Here is a 24,442-nt window from a genome sequence, read left to right as displayed (position 1 = left end):
ACTGACTCACAAAATCATAAACATGTATAACTTGCTATCAGTGATTCCATGCTGTGCTCTATTCGCATCGTCATCTTAAAAATATAAAAAGTTCATGTTTTAAGTTTGCAAGAACTTCCGGGTTGCAGAGAAGGAAGACGATTATCCGCCAATCACATGAACGCGTGACATCAAGTCGCTGTGACATACATGACACTATTTTCCCGTACGTACAGCTGGAAAACCCACATTCCTACGTAATTATTATGTTACACAACATTTGTGCCTGAGTCACCTGAAGTGGGAAGCCACACACATCATTTATATAGCTTCTACATCAATGGCTGTTAGCCTCCAGCCCCCCCCCCCCCCCTCCTAATGTGTAAGATTATGCAAATGTTTAGCAGTCTATGTAATTGGCTGAGGTGTTTGTGTATGACGTAGCCCAATTGTCCATCTTGTATATAAGATTGGACATCGTTGCAGGATTCAGATGTGGTGCGGGATGTTGAGGAGTCTCTTACCAGGTAAGGTAAATGCAGGGTAGAACTTTTTCAGAACATACAAACATTTGAACGTCATAGGTCAGATTTCGTATTCCCTATTATGTAAGGCAGTGTATTGATGCGTCGTTAAATTGAATTCGAAACCCAGAACTATCTAACTTTTACACTTCGTATGAATCGGTTTTACTTTAAAGAATATGATTTATTTTATTTCGCAAAATTAAAAGTTGTATTTAACACTGCGACAGGTTTATCGTATTCGTTTATCGGTGGTTTGTTTGTTGTTTTACGCCGAACTCAGCAATATGCCAGCTATATGACGGCGGTGTGTAAATAATCGAGTCTGGACCAGACAATCCAGTGAATGATATTATGAGCATCGATCTACGCAATTTGGATACGATAACATGCATTAACCAAGTCAGCGAGCCTGACCACCCGATCCCATTAGTCGCAAGCATGGATTGTTTAAGACTTATTCTACCATGACAGTTTCGCTCCACTTGTTTGCTCTCGACTTTCTTTTAACCGGGCGTTCAGTTGTCTTGGAAGTATATACACTCTTCAAAAAAGAAACGCACAGGTAGTTTGTAGTTCATTGAACCTGACTAAGAAATATGGTACATACATTGGATATATGTTATTGGAAAATGTTGGTGGCCTGATATTCGACAAACGGTGCGTCAAAACGCAGCCATTGTCGATTTGCAATGTCTTAAACGGCCTTGTCTTCACACTTGTTCAAACATGTCATGGAGGAAAACAGTAAAGCAAAATGCACGTGCAAGTTTGACATTCATAGCTCGTGGTAGTAGCTATATAAAGGCATGAGCAAATAATTTGTCATTCAATTAACAACATTTTCAAGTTCGAAAATACCGAGACTCAGCGCTGCTGATCGGAACATCACCATAGGACGTATCCAAAGAGGGTAATCGCAGTCTTCTGTTGCACGCGTCTTCAACGTCCAACACAGCACCATTATATACATTTGCCGCCTTTATGACCGATACACAAAGGTCAATTCCACTGTAGAGCGTCCGAGAACCGGCCGAAGAAGAGTTACCACCCCTGCACAGGATCGCTACTTTCGACTGTCCAACCTACTTCATCGCAATGCCACAGCTACGGAGACTGCAGGGCGCATCCCTGGTTTGAGGAGGATATCGGGCCAGACTGTCAGGAACCATCTTCGCGAGGCTGGAATCCGACCAGATGACCAGTATCATCTCCGTTTTACAACAGATCCATCGACAGCGTTGCGTTGGTGCCAAACCTTACAACCTTTGAATTTGAGAAACTTGAGATCGAGTGTAGTTTAGCCATGAATCACGATTTCTTCTTCACCGGTGAGATCGAAGACAACATGTTTATCGTCGTCGTGCACAATGTGGCGGTAGTGACATGGCGAGGGGGGACATATCCTCCATCACGAGATCTGACTTGGTTGTGGTTCAGGGAAATTTGACAGCAAATCGCTACATGACCGCCAGAGGGAGCTGTTTCAACAGCACAACGCTCCACCACACACAACTCGTGTCACGGTAGACTACCTTCATAATACCAACATCAACACTTGGCCTGGACGTCGAGATCTCCAGATCTGAACCTAATCGAACACCTCTGAGATGAACTCGATCGACGTGAACGTCAACGTCAGAACACGCTGCAGACACTCCCACATCTGACTAACGCGTAACAAAGCAGAAGGGCGCAGAATTTTCGCAGGACAGTAGTCGTACACTTATCCAATCAGTGCCGAGGAGATGCAGAGCCGTGATTGCTGCCCGGGGCGGTCACACGAGATACTGAGTTCAGCGCAACCTTGTGGCCTTATGTGACATGACAATGAACAGTTTTCAATGCCTTTGTACAACGACAACATGTGACTATCGACTTTAGTGGGTACAATAAATTTACTGAAAGACTACCCGTGCGTTTCTTTTTTTTGAAGAGTGCATTTGACGTCAGCCTTTTACGTTGTCATAGAAAAACCACACAGACTTCAAGACTGTTTCGGGGCTCGCGATTCGATGTGCAGAGTTGAGTCCCTTTGGCACGCCAGAAACGATTGTTCGAATCACGGTTTGATTATGTTTCTGTTTGTCAGCACCATACCCGTGCTCGTGGGTTTGAAACCTCACTCCACAAAGGAAGAGGCGAAAGCTGAAACTTGGTGAGATTTACAGAACAAAGGCAGTTATTTCTAGTTTCTTACTGACTCTCGAGGATACATTTAATAACAATTCGTGTGTGCGATACGGCCGCCAGTCACTAAATTTGGGTCACAATCTTTCTGTCTTCTTTCATTTGTCATCTGAAATACCATCCCTTCGTGCACTTGTGCTTCCTGCTCAAGTTACCAAACACATCCTGTTTACGTACACCTGCAAGATATATATTACGCCAAGGAGAATTTACGATTATACGTTGATACGTCTAACTGCTGGCCTGGTACGCAATGTCATATTTCTTATCGCCAGGGATCACAGGTGTGATACCAGTCTCCCTCAAGGAGACGTCTGATTAAACTCTTTGCTTCGTCAATGCTTCGTCTAGCCCAAACCGGTATCTGGTACCACTAGCAACGATACAATGGCGTACAAAGATTTACAATGAGTCAAGCATCCGTCACTCGATTTCCATTTTGATTGATTGTTTGATTGATAGATTGATACATTGTGAGTGAGTGAGTGAGTGAGTGAGTGAGTGAGTGCCTGTTTCACTGGTATGTCCGGATCTGGGTACGGGTCACCGGCTTAGCGTCACCGATCTAGATATATCTATGCAGGAATAGGTCATCCATGCGGATAGCGTAATCTCGATTAATGTATTCAGGAACCTTTCGTGAACAACATTTGGCAACAATGCAGTTTACCGGGCGCAGCCCGAGCTCTACCATCCGCTCAATTACCGCGCTATAGTGCCACCGCTGTCTCGTTATACCGTTACCGTGCCTCACGCTCTGGTGACTCTCGCTTCATGATCCAACACCCGTTTTCGGTCTTAGGGAAACTTACACAACTTTACAATCAAACACCCGTTTTTCGGTCTTAGGGAAACCTACACGTCTTTACGATCCAACACCCGTTTTCGGTCTTAGGGAAACTTACACGTCTTTACGATCCAAAACCCATTTTCGGTCATTAGGGTCAGCTGGCTTTGGGCAAGGGTTAGCCATCAATTCTTACCTTTTCAAGCGTTAATCCAGTTAATCCCATTGGTCGGTCATGTTGACATAAACAATTGCGGGTGTGGTTTCAAGAAAAGATGAATGGGAGAGCGGGCAGTGACGTCACACGCATGCGCAATTCATTGTTTACTGAATTACGCAAGCATGTCAATGGGGATTCTAATGACCTGTTAAACGAGCACTGATTACATGTGATAGCGCCGGCGAAGTGCGTTCGTGCCCCTACAGCCTAATTGGTTCTGAAAAAGTGCGCCCGGTAAAGTGCACTACTCCCAAACATTTATTTAAAATGCTACCGAAGAATCAAACAACTTTAAGATTTGGCTTCTATGGTGGAATCATTCTAATATTTCACATAACCGTTAACGTACTTCCCGCTCTCTCTTGTCACGCCATTCATTCAGACAGATCTCGAAGATATGTTAATATCTATGCGAGGACAGCGGATTAGATATCGCGAGGCCGGTTCACAATCCGTAAAAGCCTGTGATATGCCATGAATAGCCAATTGCATCTCCTGTACAAAGACTTTCTTTTGTACGTGTTGTCACAGAGCCACAAACTTAGGTCAATGGATCAGATAAAAGCAGGACTGCTGGAATCGGTTGAGGTGAACTTCCCATGACATAAACTCCTACTTGACAACCGCTTTAAGAAAGTGCCGCCATTCATGTACACAGCCCTGTGGATGAATGAACGACATAGCGAAGCCAGTAGCGCCACCTAGTGAGATATAAGATATATAAGACCAACCGAGAGTTGAATCTTGACATACTCCGGTGCCATCTGCAGAACCTTGGTTAGCAATGGCACAGTGATTTATGAGAGTTTAAGTGAGTCGGATTTTACGCCGCCTTAGCAATATTACAGCAACATCACGGCGGGGGATTCCCACATTGTGCCTATGATATGCAGAGAATCGAACCTGGACTTTCGGTACGAGGAGCGAACGCTTTTACCACTAGGCAACGCCAGCGGCCTTGATCATATGATCAACCTAATGTGTTTTCATTTTTCAAATGTTAAAGTTTGCAATCACAGATAATATTTATCACCACTGTAAAATGCAAGGATATCAGCATATCATCACCATCATCATCATCATCATCATCATCACCATCATCATCGCCGTCACCATCATTATCATCACCACCACCATCAGCATCAGCATCGCCACCGGTATCGTTATCACAGGTATATACGGTACTCCACACATAGATTAACGAAGGGCATCTATTTGATCAGGGGTTAGTTAAATATCTATAACAGCTGTGTGTCAGTACATCCAGTTTCTGTCAGTGCAGAAAAATACCAAGTCGGTCAGCTGTGAACACGGTTCTTCAGCATCGGACATCAGCTGTCCTTGACACGCACATTTCAGCGCATTTGAATGGATTTAACAACAAGTAAGGTCATCTTGAGCGGGACGGTTTTCGTAGGCAATAGATGGATTAGCATATGAACTATGATTCTCTTTAGGTAGAAAAAGATCCTCGATGTTCGACCTGGTAGAAGTGTGTAATCAAACCGCACATCATTGGTCTTTGATTGACTGTTGCCTTAAAACTAACTCATTCATGTACTTGATCTGAATGTTCATCTTAATTGTTATGGATAGTCACGGAGCCGTGATCAAGAGAACAGGGTGTCATTAGATAAAAATGAAGTAATAATAGGATTACCAGAAAAACGGGGTATAACACCCAAGCCAATAACCTCCCCTCAGGAACACCAGAGTAAGTCAGTACAAGATTGAAAACTGCCCCATAAGTATGTATGACAGGCTAGTCGGGTATTGCTACTTCTATATGTGAAAACAAAGTTATTAAAATTAATAGCAAAACTGATGAAAGTCACCAATAAACGTGTATAACTGTTATATCGTCACTGCAAAAATAATGAGTGTTGTCTTTAGTATTAACATTCAAATACGTGATATCTGTATTAGCGATATTGTCTACGTTCCACCGGTGAGTAAACGCTAGCCTTACTATCTCGTAGTATAAATGTTGCAAGAAATTGTATTTCTGAAGACATCACGATACATTTTTTTACGATGCATCACGTCTGCACCAGCGCTTGATAACAGCCTTGTGTTTGGGTGTTTCAGTAGTTTAAATTGCTGTTCTTGATGTTGTTGAATAAACTTTGATACTATGAACAATATAAGGTTATATGAGAGTATGTCTTTAGAATGGTAACATGCGTTAAAGTATATCTGATATATATATATATATATATATATATATATATATATATATATATATATATATATATATATATATATATATATATATATATATATATATATATAATAGGATGACATAAATAGAACAATGAGTAGTTAGTGTATAGGCAACATTTAAAAGTAGATGAAAGAACACAATCGTCCGGAATACAATGTATACATGTAATTCTAATGCCCTTCCATGTGACTATATAGCATACAATAAGCTATCGGGTCCCGTTTGGGTCGGTTTGGGTGGCAGCTTAGATATCCATGGAGTAGGTTCATCTCGGAATCTCCCATATAACTGGGGCTCCTCTTCAATTTAAATGGAGTTACTTGTTTCTTTCAAAACTATACAGTTTTAGAGACTAAGCATTAGTCTGAATAGATATCACCAGTTTGGAATTTGAAACTAATCAGTTTACAGTAACAGAACACTGTTTAAGTGTCATGTACAAATGAGAAAGTGGAATCCCGTCAATTAGGCGGACGAACCTTAAAACGATTAATAAACATTAAAATAAGCAATATAGGGAAAATGTATATGCATATACTATCTGGCAATAAACATCAAGATCACCTTCTACAAAAATAAGTTTTAAAAGCCGGTTGATATTCTTTAGCGTATTTGACGAGTATATAACTTTCGAAAGTATAAATTAATCCTTTTCCTATACTCAGACGTTCCTGAGCTTTGCGCTTGCCTAATTATTTTGACTAAAATTATTACCGTTATCATTGTATTTGTTAATGGGAAATACGCGCCGATAAAGTACGTGCCATAAATTAAAGCGACATTGTACGATTCCGAACTCATCACGAGACTGTGTTTATGAATCACTGTCAAATATTGGTGACATATAGTGGAAACAATACGCGAAATCGCGCATGCACAGAACGGAAAATTTGGACAAGGCATTAAGCAATCCGCATGCGCAGAACGATTGATTTCAGTACTTCCGCTAAGCGCTTCGAGTACAGCGTCAAACTCGGGCCTGTAATCTAACACGCGAGAACTGACCAATGAAATCTGAGAAGTAGGAATACCGGTAGACGCTGTTGCTTGATTGATAATGCCAATCAAGAAAGGGAGGAGCTTGATGATATCGTTCTCTTCCAGTAAATTCCGATGTCAAATAACGACGTTATTTGGACGGAAAAACGATGGTTTGAAAGCGTCCAAATAACGTCGTTTTTCCGTCCAATGACCATAAACGGAAAAAAACGACGTTTTCGTGTTTGCAGTGTGAGACCTGCATCTCTTCGACCTTTCCTCCCACATTAAGCTGACACGCCGTGATATAACTGGAATACTGTAAAAGCGGCGTTAAACCCAACTCACTCACTCACTCAAGTCTGTTTCAGGATTGTTTGGTAACACGAAGAAATGCAGGGCTACAAAGAAGTAAAGATGACGCTTTGTATTTACATTGCCGATAAAGAGGTTTTTGTTATTTGCCGGTAAAACTAGTGTATTCGATGTGTGAAGTACTTACTTTGAATTGTAGCGCCGGAATGATATTGTAGCCTTTCAATTGCATAAAATGTGTCTATGGCAGAATCAAGAGGAGTTCGGCACTAAAAGTTCGTTTTACAAGACTCGCCCTGAGTATGATTCTTAGTTTTCAGCACAAAACTCGTGCTCATAGGTTGCTCCAGAATGGTAAACGTTTAAGATTAGCTGAGTTAAAGCCCCAACCTGACTATAAATAGCCCTCAAGGTGGCGGTGTTTCAGTTTCGAACAGTGACTGACAATGTAAACACAAGTTAGTGTCGGGGAAGATTTTTGACCGTACGCAAACAAGACCACCAAAGACCGTCAAACTTCGATCAACTTGAATGACAACGTTAATTGGATACTACAAATGGCATCATAATCTGATACAAGTCAAGACATTTTCGAATCGGTCGTGATTGAGCGTCTGCATCAATCACAATGGGTGTGCTTTAGTTCCTATATACTACCACAAATGCTGCTTTTAGCGTATCTCTGTGCTTCCCATCAACGACTTGTTGCTACACAGAGCTACGGGCTGTTCCGTAGTGTTTTCCTAATAAAATCCCATGTGGGGCATCTTTCTAATGGCAGCACGTGACAGCATGTGTTATTTGATCACCCTGCAGATGAACAAAAGTGTATTCCATCGTATCAGGGGGAACGGGTGACCTAGTCGTCTAAGGCGCCGCAATTCGCTGTGCAAAGTTGCGTCCCTAGGGCACGCCAGAAACTATGATTGTTGGTTTAAATCCCGGTTCGACCCGATTATGTTTCTAGGTTTGTCAGCACCATACCCGTGCCCCTGGATTTCACCGAAGTGGTAAACGTCTAAGACCTGCTTTCCTCCCACATTAAGATGACACGCCGTGATATAGCTGGAATACTGTTAAAAGAGGCGCTGGACCAAACCAAACTCACACACTCTCTCAATCGTATCTTATCTTATTTTGACAATAATATTGGATGTGTTGCGATGTTTAGTATGTCCTTGTCTGTTTCTACATTATCATTTCTCAAAGTTACCCATATTGGACTCATGAGAAATCAAATTACTTGCAAACCTCACATATGCTAATAAATATAAAAATCACGCCTATTTATCACGCCTTGGTTTATTAGTTAATACTAGGTCTTGAATTGTCATATCCAGATCACAGTCCATCTAAATTCTTGAACAGATCTTTTGTTTTGTTGAAGAAGTCAAAGCAAAGACATGGCGACTCTAGACGTACGTGTGTTACTCTACTTGTGCGGGATCGTGGGATGCTGGGCAGGTAACCTCCATTTACATATATATGTTTGATTTCAATCTGTACATACCATCTTGATAATCAGATAATAGGTGAGAAATATACAAGTATTGCAATACCGATACAAATATGTCTGTCACGGCGGCCATTTTGAATATCACAATAGTCCATCATCCACTCATCCACAGATCTTTTCATCAGTGAAATTGTTTCGGATATATAGTGGATACATAAAGATAACAATGATTCGATATGGGTGCCTCATTCCAGATCCCTGCTTAAATCCTATGAAAGTTCCAAGTCTTGAGAAGAGAGACCGTGAATACGTCCTAGCAACAGGTGAGAGAGCCCTCAACGACAGACTGCTCACAGAGGGGTGGTATGACGCCGGAGGGAAAGTATTGCTGGACTCCGCACCAGGTTTCCAGCACTGTGGTACTCGTTACCCTATATGGAGAAAACGTAAGTATATTGTCAATCTTTGATTTTTTAAAAAGTATAATATAAATCAATTCATTTTTAAAAAAGCACAAAACATGTTTGACAAGAAGGTGATTTCGACTTTCGAACAATATTCCATCAGCTCCAGCCTATGGTGTCTACATTTGACAACTTTCATATCTGACGTACATTTTACCAAAGACAATAATAATCAGAAAATCGTTATTCTCCTTACATTATGAAGTTTCTAGATTAGGAATTGTCATACTTAATTTGTGAAATCAAATCAAGTTTTCTTTTTGAGAGGAAAATACATTTTAAGTGATTTGTATGCATGTGTGAACTCACATAGTTATACATTTCAGAAAAGAATGGTGACAACTCTGTAATGTGCATTCAAAGCCACAGCGGCACCTGTATCAGGGAGATGAACATTGAAACCAAAATGTGCGGCGAGAAGGAGATATTTAATTTGCAGAAAACAATATCCTCGAGTGCATATTGTTTTGGTAAGGTTATACTCTCTATGAACAGACAGATGTTTGTCAAAATTGGAAGGAATTCAGATCGTTGGACATTGTTATTATATTATGTCAAACTGCGATCAGATACATGTACTTACCTATTTACCCAGTTTCTGGGATGTTATCGAAAATCATAAATTGTCCCAATTAATGCTTGAAGAATGGATTACTTGATTATATATATATATATATATATATATATATATATATATATATATATATGTGTGTGTGTGTGTGTATGTGTGTGTGTGTGTGTTTGTGTGTGTGTGTGTGAGTGTGTGTGTGTGTGTGTACAAAAGAACCCAATATGACAAAACTCAATATATCGGGCCGTGATGCCTATTATTCATCGAAAATCCACCATTTTTCAAACTGTAAGACCTGTGCAGTTCAGCCTATCATGTTTATCATGCAATTGTGCTCAGTTTCCACTTCAGGTATGTACACGAAGACGTTTGGCTTAGATTAGAACCAATAACCTTCAAGCTATAAGTTTAGACTTTATCGATAATCTGTAAAATATTGTTTTTTTTATATATTTTTACCTTGCTTGCAGGTAAACCAGGCGCACGTGAGTAATTACGTTTGGACTTCATAGTTTTTAAAATACATTTTTGACCATGTACTGTTTTGAGAGAAACGATATTTCAAAAAGATATTCAATGTAAAGTTATAGTAAATAAAACTCAAATGAATAGGAACCACCAAAAGCTTATAGGAGATTATAATAGTATAAACAATACAATATAATACAATTAAAAAGCATAGTAGTATATTTTATACCCTGATTGTTGCAGCTCCAACATTTGCCGTGAAACCCACTGTTACTACCCAACTTCACAATGATACGTATACGAGCAAGCTGGAGTTCCGTTGTGAGTTCAGCAAACACGATGATGACGTCTTCTACGCTACCAACTGGGTCGTTAACGGCGAACTTGTCCTCACTGAAGATGCTATGAGATGGGACAATGGAGACGTTATAGACAAACATACTCTGACAGAGGTTAAACTGATCAGCGTTCACGTAACTCAAGTTGGATTCGAGGTACATATTTGGTATCATAATTCACTGATTACAAACTAACTTTAGTCGCGAGAGTCTTCAATTGGTAACGGAACCGATGGTGGAGAGCCTGAACTATAATGGTATTGGTATAATACCACTTCAGGACTAGCCAATATGGACAGTTTATGGTTGTGCCAGAAAGTCAACTGTCAATATTCTGCTTTAAGTTTAACTACAAATGTAAATCTCATGTGAAAGTTTTGTTGGAAAGGGAAATATATACAATTTTTTAACATTTTGAACTCATCTTTTTACAACAGCTGCGGTGTTCAGTCAGAGCTAGCCACAGAGAAGACACGGCAGCCAGTATTCCTGTCTTGTCAGACTCCAAGTTTATAGGGATTAAGGTAAATATTTTCGTTGGACCAATTGTTAATAAAAGTTCCTGCTTTGTCACAGTAGCCTTAAGGGGAGAATTTAAGGAGAGACTGTAGATCAGTGCGATAATAGGTCGATGTGCACGACCTTCATTCTTCCTGACATTCACGCATACCAATAATTAATTAATTGATTAATTAATTAATTATTATAATATTGTTTATATTTTTATTCTAGACCAACAGTTTAGTTCCTTGATCAACGTGTAGTGTCTACTTCAATTCTGTAAAAGTCTTAAGGAGATTTGGACATATTTAAGTTCTTGGCTGTCTATTCGTTAAATTATGCGTCCAAGCTGAAACTGTTTTCAAAATGGAAGTTTATTGACACTGTGAGTTGTTGTTTACTGTTACCTGCAGATATCTGATAAAACACTTGAGCTGTCAGAAGGGGAGTTCGCTGACATATCCCTCCAGCTGACGGCACCATTTGGATGTGGGACTGAACCTGGTCGATGTGAACTAAACATAGAATCTGTTCACCTAGGTACGTACCTGTATAAAGCAAGTTACAAACTTCTTAATTTGTCTTGTTGTTAACGTTAGAACTGTATGTCTTTCAGTTAACTGTGTCACTGGGTTGATATTTCTTCCTGTCACGTTCCAGTGACCTCCCCCCTCCCCGGCTTTATTTCTGACACCGCCAGGCAAAGTCCGTCTGTTGTCATTCTACAGTGCCGTTACGTTCTGTGTTAGGACATTAGTGGCCCGATTATTTCATTCTCTTGTTATCTAATGATACTCTCAAACCATGTTTTGACTTTATGTATGCTATCGCTTACATGTTCGCTACCGTATTCTTGTATTGAAAATGTTTTTGTAACTCTGATTTTCAAACATTAGGGGAATTTATATGTACACTCAGGTATTTCTCATGTATTTATGATAATTTTGTCTCTTTATTTTGATACTTACATAGTCAGTATGCATAGAGTAGTTAGTTTGCTATTCGTGTTTTCACCCATGTTTAGAAACACAATGTGGCTAAACGCCCCAGTCTCATGTATTCCCCGGCTGTCCAAGAGAGATTGTCCACTCTGGGGTCCGCATGCAGTATATTTATACTTCTGTCAGGATCTTCTGTCTTCATCCTCTAGGACTCGTCAGGCCGTTTTGTATGGGTCGGTTTGCTACGGGGTGGTCTCGTTCGAAACGGAGCACCATTGAACTTCTTCTGACTTGCTTTGGTTATATTGAGCTAACCTCAGTAACTTGGGTTTGTAATACTCAGTTTATCCAGTAATCCGAGGATAACCAACCTCCCAGTGATTGTGCAGCTACTTAGTAACTAGTATTTCCAATACTCCGTTTTTCTAGTAATCCGTGGATATCCAACCTTCCCGTGATTCGCTAGATGTTTTTGGAATGTTAGTATTTCCTTGTTCAGTCAAAGTAAAAGTCGATAAGACTAGTTTGATATTCAGACGTACTCGTCTCTTTTATATTCTAAGTGAATTATTTTAGGGATAGGCCCCCTGTGTTTGTTTCCACGTTATTTAACCCAACTGAGGCTATTCACTCATTTGAGTGTTGAGTTAATTGACTCAGGTGTTTATTGTTCGCAGCCGAATAAATTGGCATCTGGTTGGTATCTTCAAAGTGTTGTTCCAGCTACTCTCGTTATTGATCTCTTATTGTCATCTATTAGTACAATCAGCTGTTATTATTAAACCCGAGAAACTTACACCACATTTTGTTTATTTCTTTATTGTTGTTTAATAACATTCCTGATCATTGAGGCACAGCTCCATCACAACTATACATGTTCCAGTAAACAGTAAAACACAGTCGTCTATGATCATGTATTCAGAAAGACTCAACATAATTATGCCTGAAAGCATGTGTGCCTTATTTCTATTATACTATTTAAAGAGTAATATAAAAATGACCTCAGTTCGGACAGATTTTAAAACAGGGTAAAACAGTTCATGAAAGGGAAAGTATCCATTTGAGGTATCCTGTCACACGAGGTCAGTTCATCTTCCCTGTACACTCATCTCAACTGTCATGCTGGTGAATATCAAGATCGGCGCCACGCTCATTGGCAACGCCGTTTGGTCGTGGTGGTGAGATGTATGTCAGCGTTTAGTTAACACAAAGTGATATCCTTATTTCAGAGATCACGCCAGATTGTGCAGAAGCGAAATTGGCAAGTTCAACTTGTGGAAAGGTTATTTCAGCTTCGGAGTGGGATAAAGCTGCCACGATCAGGGTATTTGGTCAGGTTTCTCAGAGCCTTGGATCATCAAGTAACACCTTGAAACTGAAGCTGGCAACCCCTGACGTACTACTTGACAACATGTTTTGGGCCAACTACACTTTCGGCATCATAACGGTAAAATTAAGATTTTCCTTTTGACATAGAGCGGCGAACGTGTGTTGTAAATGATATACACGGCTCTGTCATATATGAACATTTGCAAAGATGAAGAACTAGAACGCAACAAAATACAAACATAAAGAAACGACAAATGTGTTACAAAGGACATTGGAGGTCCACTGTCTAAAGAATGAGTAGCTATATTCTAAGTATGCGTTTTGCACATCTGGTTTGATTATATTACCTGTATGTTCAGGTTCAGCTGAAAAAGAACACCACGCTGATTGCGGGGAAGTCGTGTTATGCTATCAATGACCCACACATACAAACATTTGATGGAAGGTAAATCTTTCTGATGGTTCATGTGTAGCTATTTGTATTTCAGAGTATAATGTCATGAACAAACACCAATAGAGTGTAAAGTTTTTATTAGAATACTGTCTCACTGCTTCTCATCAAGAAAAAAAACAACTTATATTTATTGTAATGAACCATTATCCAGTCGAAATTCAAATCAACATTTGTATCATGTGAAAACTAGTCACTCATAGATAAAAGTCATTTTGCCATGTGAATGTATGATGTCCCCTATTTACAAAATGATATCAGTATGAATTGGCTGTACAATTCTGGCAAGTACTGCATCTCTGTTTCAATTTGTTAAGCATGAGGCATTGCAGCCAGCGTATTAAGTCATATTATCTCTTACTGTTGTGAAACCCCCGACCAAGTGTGTGAAGACAAATCAAAGATCATACCCATTACCAATTGAACTATCGACCTATCGCCACCAAATATTCAGGACCCTTTTGCAAAAAAAGATGCATGTACTGTCAGGGGGATATCAAGCTAACGATGAAGGAAGATAATGTATAGATTTCGCTTTTTGACATTGGGCTAAATGTTTTCAAGCATTGACTGACATCCTGTTTACTCCTACCATTCAGGCGATACGAACATCAATATGAAGGTGTCTTCACTATGTATAAGCACACAACCTTTCCCATTGAGGTATGTATCAGTACTTAATGAACATGACAGATATCTCGGAATTATTGTGTTTGATTTGCTATTTTCTCTTACAAACGTACAGGCAAGACATGCCTCAAACTTCGTTATATCAGATTTGATAAGAATTTGTTTATGATAAAAATCCTAAAAGGGTAATCATTGAGCCACCTCAGTGTAATTGGTAAATATATTTTGATACTTGCCACTAACGTCCTGATTGTATTAGTTGATCCCCCATAACTAGATGTAGGTCTGCGTGTCCTCCGTGTCTTTCTAAATCTAAACTTTTACGTCATTTATCCATGAAATTTCAATTTCATGTTAGTGTGAAGGGATTGAACTTTATAGTTTTTCCTCCTGATCTCAGACATTTGCATGGTACTGCCATTGGAATTAGGAACATAGAATTCAACATGTTGATATTATTCTTACACAACTGTGATTTTGCATAAAGGTATGGATTCAAACGTTTTATATTTGGAGGATGGAGATTCAGACCCCAATGATTGGGGTACTACGCCAACCCGCATAAAAGTATATCATGATGCAAAAAGACGATATTTTGCTACATTTTGCTACATTTTGCTACACAATATAGCAACTGCTTTGCAAAATGTATCAACTGCTCAGCAAAATTCCAAATGCAATGACAATTTTTTTTCAACCCGGCAGTAAGTGTAAGACGGGTCTGGTTATTACACCCCCTGTGATATGACCGTCTCTATGTTGGCTCTTTGGCACATGCAATATGCCTTACATCATTGAAAGGCATGTGATAAATAAAATTATCCGCCCTCTTACACTGGAAATGCTATCAGCGGAGATATCTTATGATTATGGATATGCTTTTGTCCCTTATATTGCATAATACCTAACCATGAAACCGAGTTTGATCTTTTATAAGAAACAATGCATTCATTAGTTTATTGACATTATCACTACAGGTTCAAATACAGACAGCGGACTGTGGAAGCGGTACGTACAACGCGTGGTGTAACTGTGGAGTTGCTATACGAGCTGGCAGGACGGTGTTTGAGTTTAACAGGTGCGCGGGACAGTCCAGTATCTGGACAATAGAATACACACTGTGTGAAGACAGTGGAGATGTACTACAGGTCAAAAAGAAGGGCACTAGTTATGAGGTAATTCATGATAATTTGTTATGTTTGTTGTTATACTATTTCCTTAGATTCACTTGATGTCACGTATATTCAGTCGATGACTATTGATGTTGCTAAATTAAATATACTTCATCATTGCAATATGGACCTCCGTGTGTCATGTCAGGGTTCCGAAATATTTCATCATGTTAAATCATTTTCTGTTGAAACAATTTACGGCCTCTTTCAGACATCTCGATGAAACTCTTGGAAATATTCAATACCTTAATATGTAATCAATAAACCTACAGAAGTAGTTCCCCTGGTATAGTATTGTCATAATGGAACAGAAATCCAAATAGATTGGCTGTGTACTAGCACAGGTAGAATGCAATATCCATACATGCATGGATGTGATGTATGACTTGTTGAATGTGGTCCAATTCATAGAGCAATATTACATGCCAGGTTTAATAAAGCACTTATGGTGGAGGAGAGTTGAATGGTTAATTGCAAAGTTTTAAGCATGTGATGAGCACGTGTGTACGAATCACTATAAAATAGTGATGCTGCCATGTGTACACTCTTCCATAGGTGTATCTGCCCACTGGAGGAAGAGTGACAGTGACTGTCTATGGCATCTACCTGAACGTTTACATCTACCCGTCAATCCAAGACGTAAATAACACCCGTGGTCTCTGTGGGACACTATCAGCAGACTGCAGCGACGACTTTTTCCTGAGGGACGGCACCTACTCCTCAGACGTCACGGCTACGGGTGACTGCACAACTACATACAACAACTGGCAGAATCTTCTCACAACATTCTCGAACTCATGGAAGTGAGACTTTTATTTTATCTTACCTGTTATTGATTTTTTGGAACTGCAGTTAAACATATTCCAGATGTCTAGAGGCGGATGTAAAGAACTGAATCTGAAAACCTGACATTCACAGAATAGAATAAGCACGGAGCAACACCGCCAGGGAACGACGACGCACAATCAGCCAAGTCGCGTTGTATTAATTCATTAATTGGTTCTCTTTACAAGCACATTAAACAGGGGAATGATTCTTCCCCGTAATCCACACGAAACCGACAAATCTTACCTTGTACACATACATTTCTACACATTTAATTTTTTTATATTGTGATAATATGGCCAGAAATAAATTTTCTCCGGATGAATTCTGAAACTCGGGATGAGATTATTACAATGTTTATGTACTTTGTGTGTTATAGGGTTGACAATGAAACTTATAGGGTCGATAATGTAAGTAACCTGTTTGATCCGAACGCCCTTACATCACTGCCAGCGTGGCCACGGACAAACCTTTATTGTTCCTGTTCCCCGGATCCTCAATCTACTACACTCACTGAAGCAGTAAATTGCACTGCAGCTATTCATAAGGTGTGTGCCACCCTTCCGGGCTTCACAGAAGTGTTCCCGACGTCGTGCACTATAACTGAGAGACGCCGGAGAAGATCTGCAGGTGTTCATTTGGAATCACCAAGGAGAATACGTCGGGTAAGAAAACCATTTTTTAACAATTACTTGTTTTATATTTGATGCTGTCATTATTGAAAAGAATCTATAGTAGTCATAATATTTATTGTTATGTTTTTTTTCTTTGGATACGTTTGAAGCAAAGAACTTTCTACTTTCACTCTCGGAATATCATTTGACTAAAGTTACGCCTGACTACGTTCAACAGTGATATCACACTCTTGTTATTACTATTATTATGCCATAACTTACAATGATGTATATTTCAGAGTTAGACATCAACGAAATATTGGATTAATCCCCAGTTATCTATGAAACATGTACTTTTTTATTAAAATGTTACAAGAAATATATTGTTTATCTAAGCTGAAATCTACCTGTAAAGTGGCCTTGATCTTACTTGCATTGATAAATTATACAAAACGAAGGATTAAAACCAATCATATAAAAGAAATATGCTGGATAAAAGATTTTTGGACTGTTATACCAATCTAATCTGCGACTACATTGTATGTGTTTTGCGCAGCAAGCTGCAAAGGTGTGGTCGGACGGGTGGACAGAGGTCCAGGCAAAGACATTCTGTGAGAAGTTATTCCAGGAATCGCAATCAGTACAAGCGTGCAAAAACGTATCGGGCGTTGGCATCAGCGGCAGCATAGAAAACTGTATCTTGGACATTCAGGTATTACACATACATATTGAAGTAGACATTCATGTATTGAACCCGAAAGTAGACATTGAGGTATTGCACTTAGAAGTAGACATTGAGGTGTGCACATATATGTAGACATTCATGTATTGAACCAGGAAGCAGACATTGGTGTATTGCACATAAAAGTAGATATTCAGGTGTTGAACCCGAAAGAAGACATTGGTTTATTGCACATAGAAGTAGATATTCAGGTGTTGAACTCGGAAGTAGGCATTGGGATATTACACAAAGAAGTAGATATTCAGGTGTTGAACCAGGAAGTAGACATTGGTGTATTGCACATAGAAGTAGATATTCAGGTGTTGAACCCGGAAGTAGACATTGGTGTATTACACATAGAAGCAGATATTCAGATGTTAAACCCGGAAGTAGACATTGGAATATTACACAAAGAAGTAGATATTCAGGTGTTGAACCAGGAAGTAGCATTGGTGTATTGCACATAGAAATAGACATTCATGTATTGAACACGGAAGTAGACATTGGTGTATTGCACATAGAAGTAGATATTCATGTGTTAAACCCGGAAGTAGACATTGGGGTATTACACATAGAAGTAGATATTCAAGTTTTGAACCCGGAAGTAGACATTGGTGTATTGCACATAGAAGTAGATATTCAGGTGTTGAACCCAGAAGTAGACATTGGTGTATTGCACATAGAAGTAGATATTCAGGTGTTGAACCCGGAAGTAGACATTGGTGTATTGCACATAGAAGCAGATATTCAGATGTAAAACCCGGAAGTAGACATTGGTGTATGGCACATAGAAGTAGATATTCAGGTATTGAACCCGGAAGTAGACATTGGTGTATTGCACATAGAAGTAGATATTCATGTATTGAACCCGGAAGTAGACATTGGGGTATTGCACATATAAGTAGATATTCAGGTGTTGAAGCTGGAGGTAGACATTGGGGTATTGCACATAGAAGTAGATATTCAGATGTTGAACTCGGAAGTAGACATTGGTGTATGGCACACAGAAGTAGACATTCATGTATTGAACCCGGAAGTAGACATTGAGGTGTGCACATAGAAGTAGACATTCATGTATTGAACCCGGAAGTAGACATTGGGGTATTGCACATAGAAGTAGATATTCAGGTGTTAAACCCGGAAGTAGACATTAGTGTATTGTACATGGAAGTAGATATTCAGGTTTTGAACCCGGAAATAGACACTGGTATATTGCACATAGAAGTAGATATTCAGGTGTTAAACCGTGAAGTAGACATTGGTGTATTGCACATAGAAGTAGATATTCAGGTGTTAAACCCGGAAGTAGACATTAGTGTATTGTACATGGAAGTAGATATTCAGGTGTTGAACCCGGAAGTAGACATTGGGGTATTGCACACACAAGAAGATTTTCAGGTGTTGAACCCGGAAGTAGACATTGGGGTATTGCACATGCATATTGAAGTAGATATTCAGGTGTTGAACCCGGAAGTAGACATTTGGGTATTGCACATAGAAATAGAAATTCAGGTGTTGAACCCGGAAGTAGACATTTGTGTATTGCACATAGAAGCAGACATTGGTGTATTGCACATGGAAGTGGACATCCAGGTACTGCACGTGAAATGCAATTTGAATTATTGCTATCATCTTACAACATCAAAGAACGTGGGCTTCATCCACTCAACATATCATTTTGCTTGTATGGATATGATTTCTTTTCCTGAAATATATACCGTCAGGGAATATAGATTCAATTTGTATCATATGAGAACACATTAACAGTGGTGTCATTGTTGGGATTCCTTTCGAAGCTGACAGGCACCACAGACTTTTCTCGTTTCTCCGTCGACACGGTGAGAGACAAGTGTCTACAAGAGGTGTTGGTTGACCCGGAACTCAAGGTTAAGAATGAGACGAGGAAGATGTCGGTCTATGACATTGTTGTGGCAGAGGCTTGTCTGAACGACTGCAGCGGGAAAGGAACATGTACAAATGGTAAGATTCCCAGATAAGCACGACGTGATTTTAGATTTGCAGGTATTTTAGTATTTTATGCTCAGAATATTGTGTGTGTATATATATATATATATATATATATATATATATATATATATATATATATATATATATATATATATATGTTAACCGCCTGTAATTGAATATATTTTCATTTTAATCTTCGGAATGACATCTGAAGGAAATCTCTCTCTCTCTCTCTCTCTCTCTCTCTCTCTCTCTCTCTCTCTCTCTCTCTCTCTCTCTCTCTCTCTCTCTCTTCATTTAATGTTTCTGTGGGACAGTGTATATAAGAAATTTCTTATTTCGAAACCTCCCCTTCAATTGTAACACAGGTGATTGTGTATGCCAAACCAACTATGGCGGCTCCGACTGTTCTGTAGACCTCACAGCTCCCCCTCGACTATCGGAAACGGAAACGGTTGACACATGTGACATGTCACGTGATGCATGTGACGTTGTTTCCGTGAAAGGCGAGACGTTTGTCGATGGTGTATCAACATGTTTGGTTGAAGAGATCAGGGTAAACATGTCCTAAACGCGACATTCGTTAATTTGATCTTTTCTTAATGATGTTTTTTCTTGAAGATACTCTAAGTTTTTAAGATTCAAACTCACTTTAAAGAAATGTTTCTTTACTTCATGTTTCGAGAGCAACTAACATATTTCGCAGCAAGAAGTGGTTTATGTGCTGGGGACATATTTTTATTTCAGTGACTCTGTTAATTGTTGGCAAATAAAACCTACATTTTATATAAATCATAATATATTACAATATTGACTTTCAGGTTAGAAAATCAGGACAAGAAATCGTTGTATCAAAAGTACACATAGCAACCGTGGTCAACATCGGTCATGCGCAGTGTAAAGTTGTGACCAATGACAACACCGGAAGTGAGGACAGCGAGTATGTGCGTGCCTACCGGATATCGATTGCCAACAGTGCCGGTAACTATAGTGACAGTGTGGGCCTGATTGTGTTTGACAGTACATGTATCCGAGCTGATGGTGGCCGCGAAACAAAGTTCAAGTGGACAGTGAAGGTAAATTAGTATGAAGTACTTGGATTGTTTATAAGGGAAACTTAAAGCAAACGCAAAACCCAAATTTACCTTGTATTTCGACCACGACAATCAATACCTCAAACTACGTTTACAATTAGTTATATCTGGAGGTGGGTGTGAGACTCAGGAAATTTGTTTTTCCTCACCAGGGTCCATACTGCCTGGACCGAGGGACGTGTGTTTCCCATGGGGCGAGACAATCTGGAAACAAGTGTCTGGTGTGTGACGTGTCCGACAACAAGGGCACATGGAAAACAGGAACAGGTGAAGTACTGTTTGCAATTGGTACTTCAGATGTAAACTGGGGCACTTTATATAAGGTCGATATTCGTACCCTTTGAAACCGAGCTAGTCCCGTAAAATAATTGTGACAAAACCCTTTCAATACTTATAAGAAAACTCAATATCATAAGCAGGTAGTTATAAATCACTATTAAGTAGCAATGATACCGGGTGTTCGTAGAAAGTGAGGCGTATCGTGCGTTTACCAGTGTCATTCGTCAAAAACACTGGGAAAGGCGAGTCAGTTGTTCATCTGAAAAACACGAAAAAGTCATTAGTAGTATCGGACATAATGTTTGTCAACGATGCGTCAAATTTGGAAATCCTCATGTCTACCAAAATCCTTTTTGAAAGCGATACAAAGGACTTGCATGTTGTAACCCTGATGAAACAAATTTTGAACAATAGTCGTATGACGCTAACTTTATAGAGACAGTATGCTCGATTGTACATCAAAAGGCGAGGTTATTGATTTTGGTAGGTTGTGTAATGTTTATGCGAATCCCCATTGGCCTATGTAGTGATAAAGGTCGACGAAAATGAAGCTTCAGATCTACAATGCGTGGCCTCATTTGTTGTTTGACTGTCATTGTACTCGAACGGGCGAATACGTGCTCATAACATCAACCACTGGTTTGTCTGGTCAAGATTTGATACTCGTATGTCTGAAATATATTTAGCTGTCGTGTAAAACAACAATCACTCACCCATTATATCCAGAAAACATGTGTTATAATGTATGTTTCAGAGTCGGGATGCCAGGGTGAGTCTGGGAAGCTTCTTCTCATAGCTGTAGCTGCTGCTGTCGGGGGAGTCGTTTTCGTCATCATCATCGTTGTTGCGTTGGTCTGCGTATGCAAAAAGAAAAATAGAAAGGGTAAATAAACAACTATACCACACAATGAAAGAGCTGTAATGGTTTTAGATGAGGGAAAAACAAATAGGTGTGATGACTACCACTTTTGCCCTTTACTCTCACAAAAAGCTGACACTCCATGATGTAACTACAGTTATGCCGATAAAACAAGTTTCATTTTCAATTTTGCCATTGTAAATACATTTTAATGTTGCAGTCCTTGTTTGCAATAGAATGGGGAAAACATTTATCACTCCAAAACTGGCTTCCATGATGAGACTATTGTGACTTCATCAGTTACCATGATATCATAATCACATGACATAACGATCTTTCTGACACTGATGTTTTACATTCAAGATACTTGTTATAACTGTTTATAAATGGAAATTGAACTCACTCTCTAGGGTCTTAAGTTTGTTAGCTCACATCAACTGTAACTTCAAGTCTGATAGAGTGTTTCCCATCATAATTCTGTCAAAAAGTTTTACATTCTACCACACCGTCTCATACTACCACATTGTCTCGAAACGCTTAGGCCTACGAATGTGAAACAATATTGCCTTGATGATGCAAGCAAACATAACTCTAGAAGTATCCCCAGAAATCCGAGCCGACAAGGCCACCATTGTAGTCGTAGTATTGGCATTGTGTCTCTTCTGGCAAGTACCCCGATCTTCGCATGTAGCATTACCAAATGTGAAGGTTATAAATCAGAGAAAGTATGCGGTTTTTGACGTTAATCGGCCCTTCAATTATAACCTCATTACAATTCCGTAAAGAAATCAGGTGCGCTACACTGCCAAGCGGATCTTGTTTAAGTATAAGATTGTATTCACAGTGACAGCAGTAATAATATCACACATATTTATATTTGTATAAGGGAAATATTTCCCATGAATACTGTTATCAAATTAAAAATGTTTAGAATAACTTCAGCGCAAATATGGATCCAAGCAGGCAGACATAGAAACATAGCTAGAGAATTGATTTAAGAGATTTAAATGTGATTTAAATGTGAAAGATGAGTTTCGTTAGTTAGTCTTGCCTTTTGTCTTAATATACATCACACTGATAAAAAATGTATATCGATGATGTTAACAACTGATAAACATACCCTTAAAAAGTATCACTGTTCATTTATCATGCTATGTTAATTAGAATATGACCTGTTAAACATATTTGCAACCTCTACCGAAAACAGAATTGTACTATGGGCCTGTGGGTTTTCAGCGTGGCACAAAAGTCCTATCCTATTTGTAACGCCATTTCTTTCTGTTACAGGGAAGAACGGCAATGCAGAGGGTAGAGAAATGACATAAGAATCAACACAACTTACAGATGCGTTGCCTGCACACTGCAAATGAGCAGTACCTTGCTCAAATCTAGCATTTTGGAAAGTGAGAGTTTCGAATTGTCGTATGTTCATATACTTTTAATATCTGTCGAAGGTGTGCGTTGAGAACATTCATGTATAAACATATTTAGAAGATGTACTAGCTTTGCCTTGAGCAGAGATGTCTTACGATAATGGTAGGATTTGACGCTTCTATTTACAAATCTCTACAAAACTCATTTCCATAATCATGAGAAATTCCACTTAAACCAGAGCCTGTTGTACGATTCCAACTACATGTATATCATGAAAATTGTGTTTATAAATTACTATCCAACATTGATCATAAGCACATGCTTATGACATAGTCACAGCCGTATCATGGACTCTACTTTTAGTGGAGAGTTCAAATGTTTAGGGAAATGCCGTTGCTTATACACTTTTCGACAAGAAATACAACATTCCACATGTCTTATAAAAACACATGTATCCACCATGGAATTTTTAGTTCCTTAAATGTAATGTTAATCGTCGATGTTATATGTTTTTTGTCAATTTATACTTTCACAATGTATTGTCATGCATACTTAGAATCACTTCTGTAGAAACCGCAGCTATGCATTTTCTAATATTATGTATAACATTGTTCTTGAACGCCCAGCCGCAGTGATTGAGAAAACAGTACTGTAAATATGAGCTTCAGTGGAGTTGACTGGTTCACTCAAAAGTCGTTATTGTGTTTTGGAACCGATTAGAATCAAGTATTTTTCATGGTCGTGGTAGAATGACAACTGCTTAAACACTATATTCAGCATATATCCTAGTAACCTTTTCACTTTTGTTTTTAATTAATGAATGGCGATCTGTATTACAATCCATCTCATCATTGATGTCCTCTGTACAATCCATTTATTTTAGTTACATGTTCCTATTTGTTGATCTTTTTAAAAAATAAACAAATAATGCGCTAAGCTGGACTTTGTGTTTTGAATGTGGACTGTTACGCGATGTTTGAGCTCATTGTACAATGTAAGATCAAACCAGAGACCTCTCATAGCATGCTGGACCCGTGAAGATCGGCCATAGAATAGGTCTTCAGCAACCCATGCTTGCCGTACCAGGCGACTATGTTTGTCGTAAGAGGCGACAAACGGGGTCAGGAGGTCAGGCTCGCTGACTTGGTTGATGCATGTAATCGTAACCTA

The 24,442-nt window shown here is 39.2% G+C and overlaps 1 protein-coding gene across 1 annotated transcript; it reads left to right on the top strand.

Moving 5' to 3' along the window:
• Positions 1-388: 388 nt before the first annotated feature.
• LOC124118075 (von Willebrand factor D and EGF domain-containing protein-like) lies at positions 389-24,208 on the top strand. The gene is made up of 21 exons (XM_048396167.1): positions 389-506; positions 8,605-8,681; positions 8,928-9,119; positions 9,464-9,607; positions 10,179-10,193; positions 10,420-10,670; positions 10,952-11,038; positions 11,429-11,555; positions 13,186-13,403; positions 13,645-13,730; positions 14,336-14,399; positions 15,344-15,541; positions 16,094-16,341; positions 16,743-17,028; positions 17,534-17,689; positions 19,495-19,678; positions 20,035-20,222; positions 20,488-20,742; positions 20,913-21,027; positions 21,794-21,922; positions 23,186-24,208. Exons 2-21 carry the CDS (start codon positions 8,621-8,623, stop codon positions 23,221-23,223), a joined length of 3,042 nt encoding a protein of 1,013 aa, XP_048252124.1. The 5' UTR covers positions 389-506; positions 8,605-8,620; the 3' UTR covers positions 23,224-24,208.
• Positions 24,209-24,442: the final 234 nt, after the last annotated feature.

This window comes from Haliotis rufescens, unplaced genomic scaffold (assembly GCF_023055435.1).
Source record: "Haliotis rufescens isolate VD_foot unplaced genomic scaffold, xgHalRufe1.0.p SCAF_15, whole genome shotgun sequence".
In the NCBI taxonomy this organism is placed as follows: domain Eukaryota; kingdom Metazoa; phylum Mollusca; class Gastropoda; order Lepetellida; family Haliotidae; genus Haliotis; species Haliotis rufescens.
The sequence above is the reverse complement of the archived record's forward strand: the minus strand, read 5'-3'. Positions and strand labels throughout refer to the sequence as shown.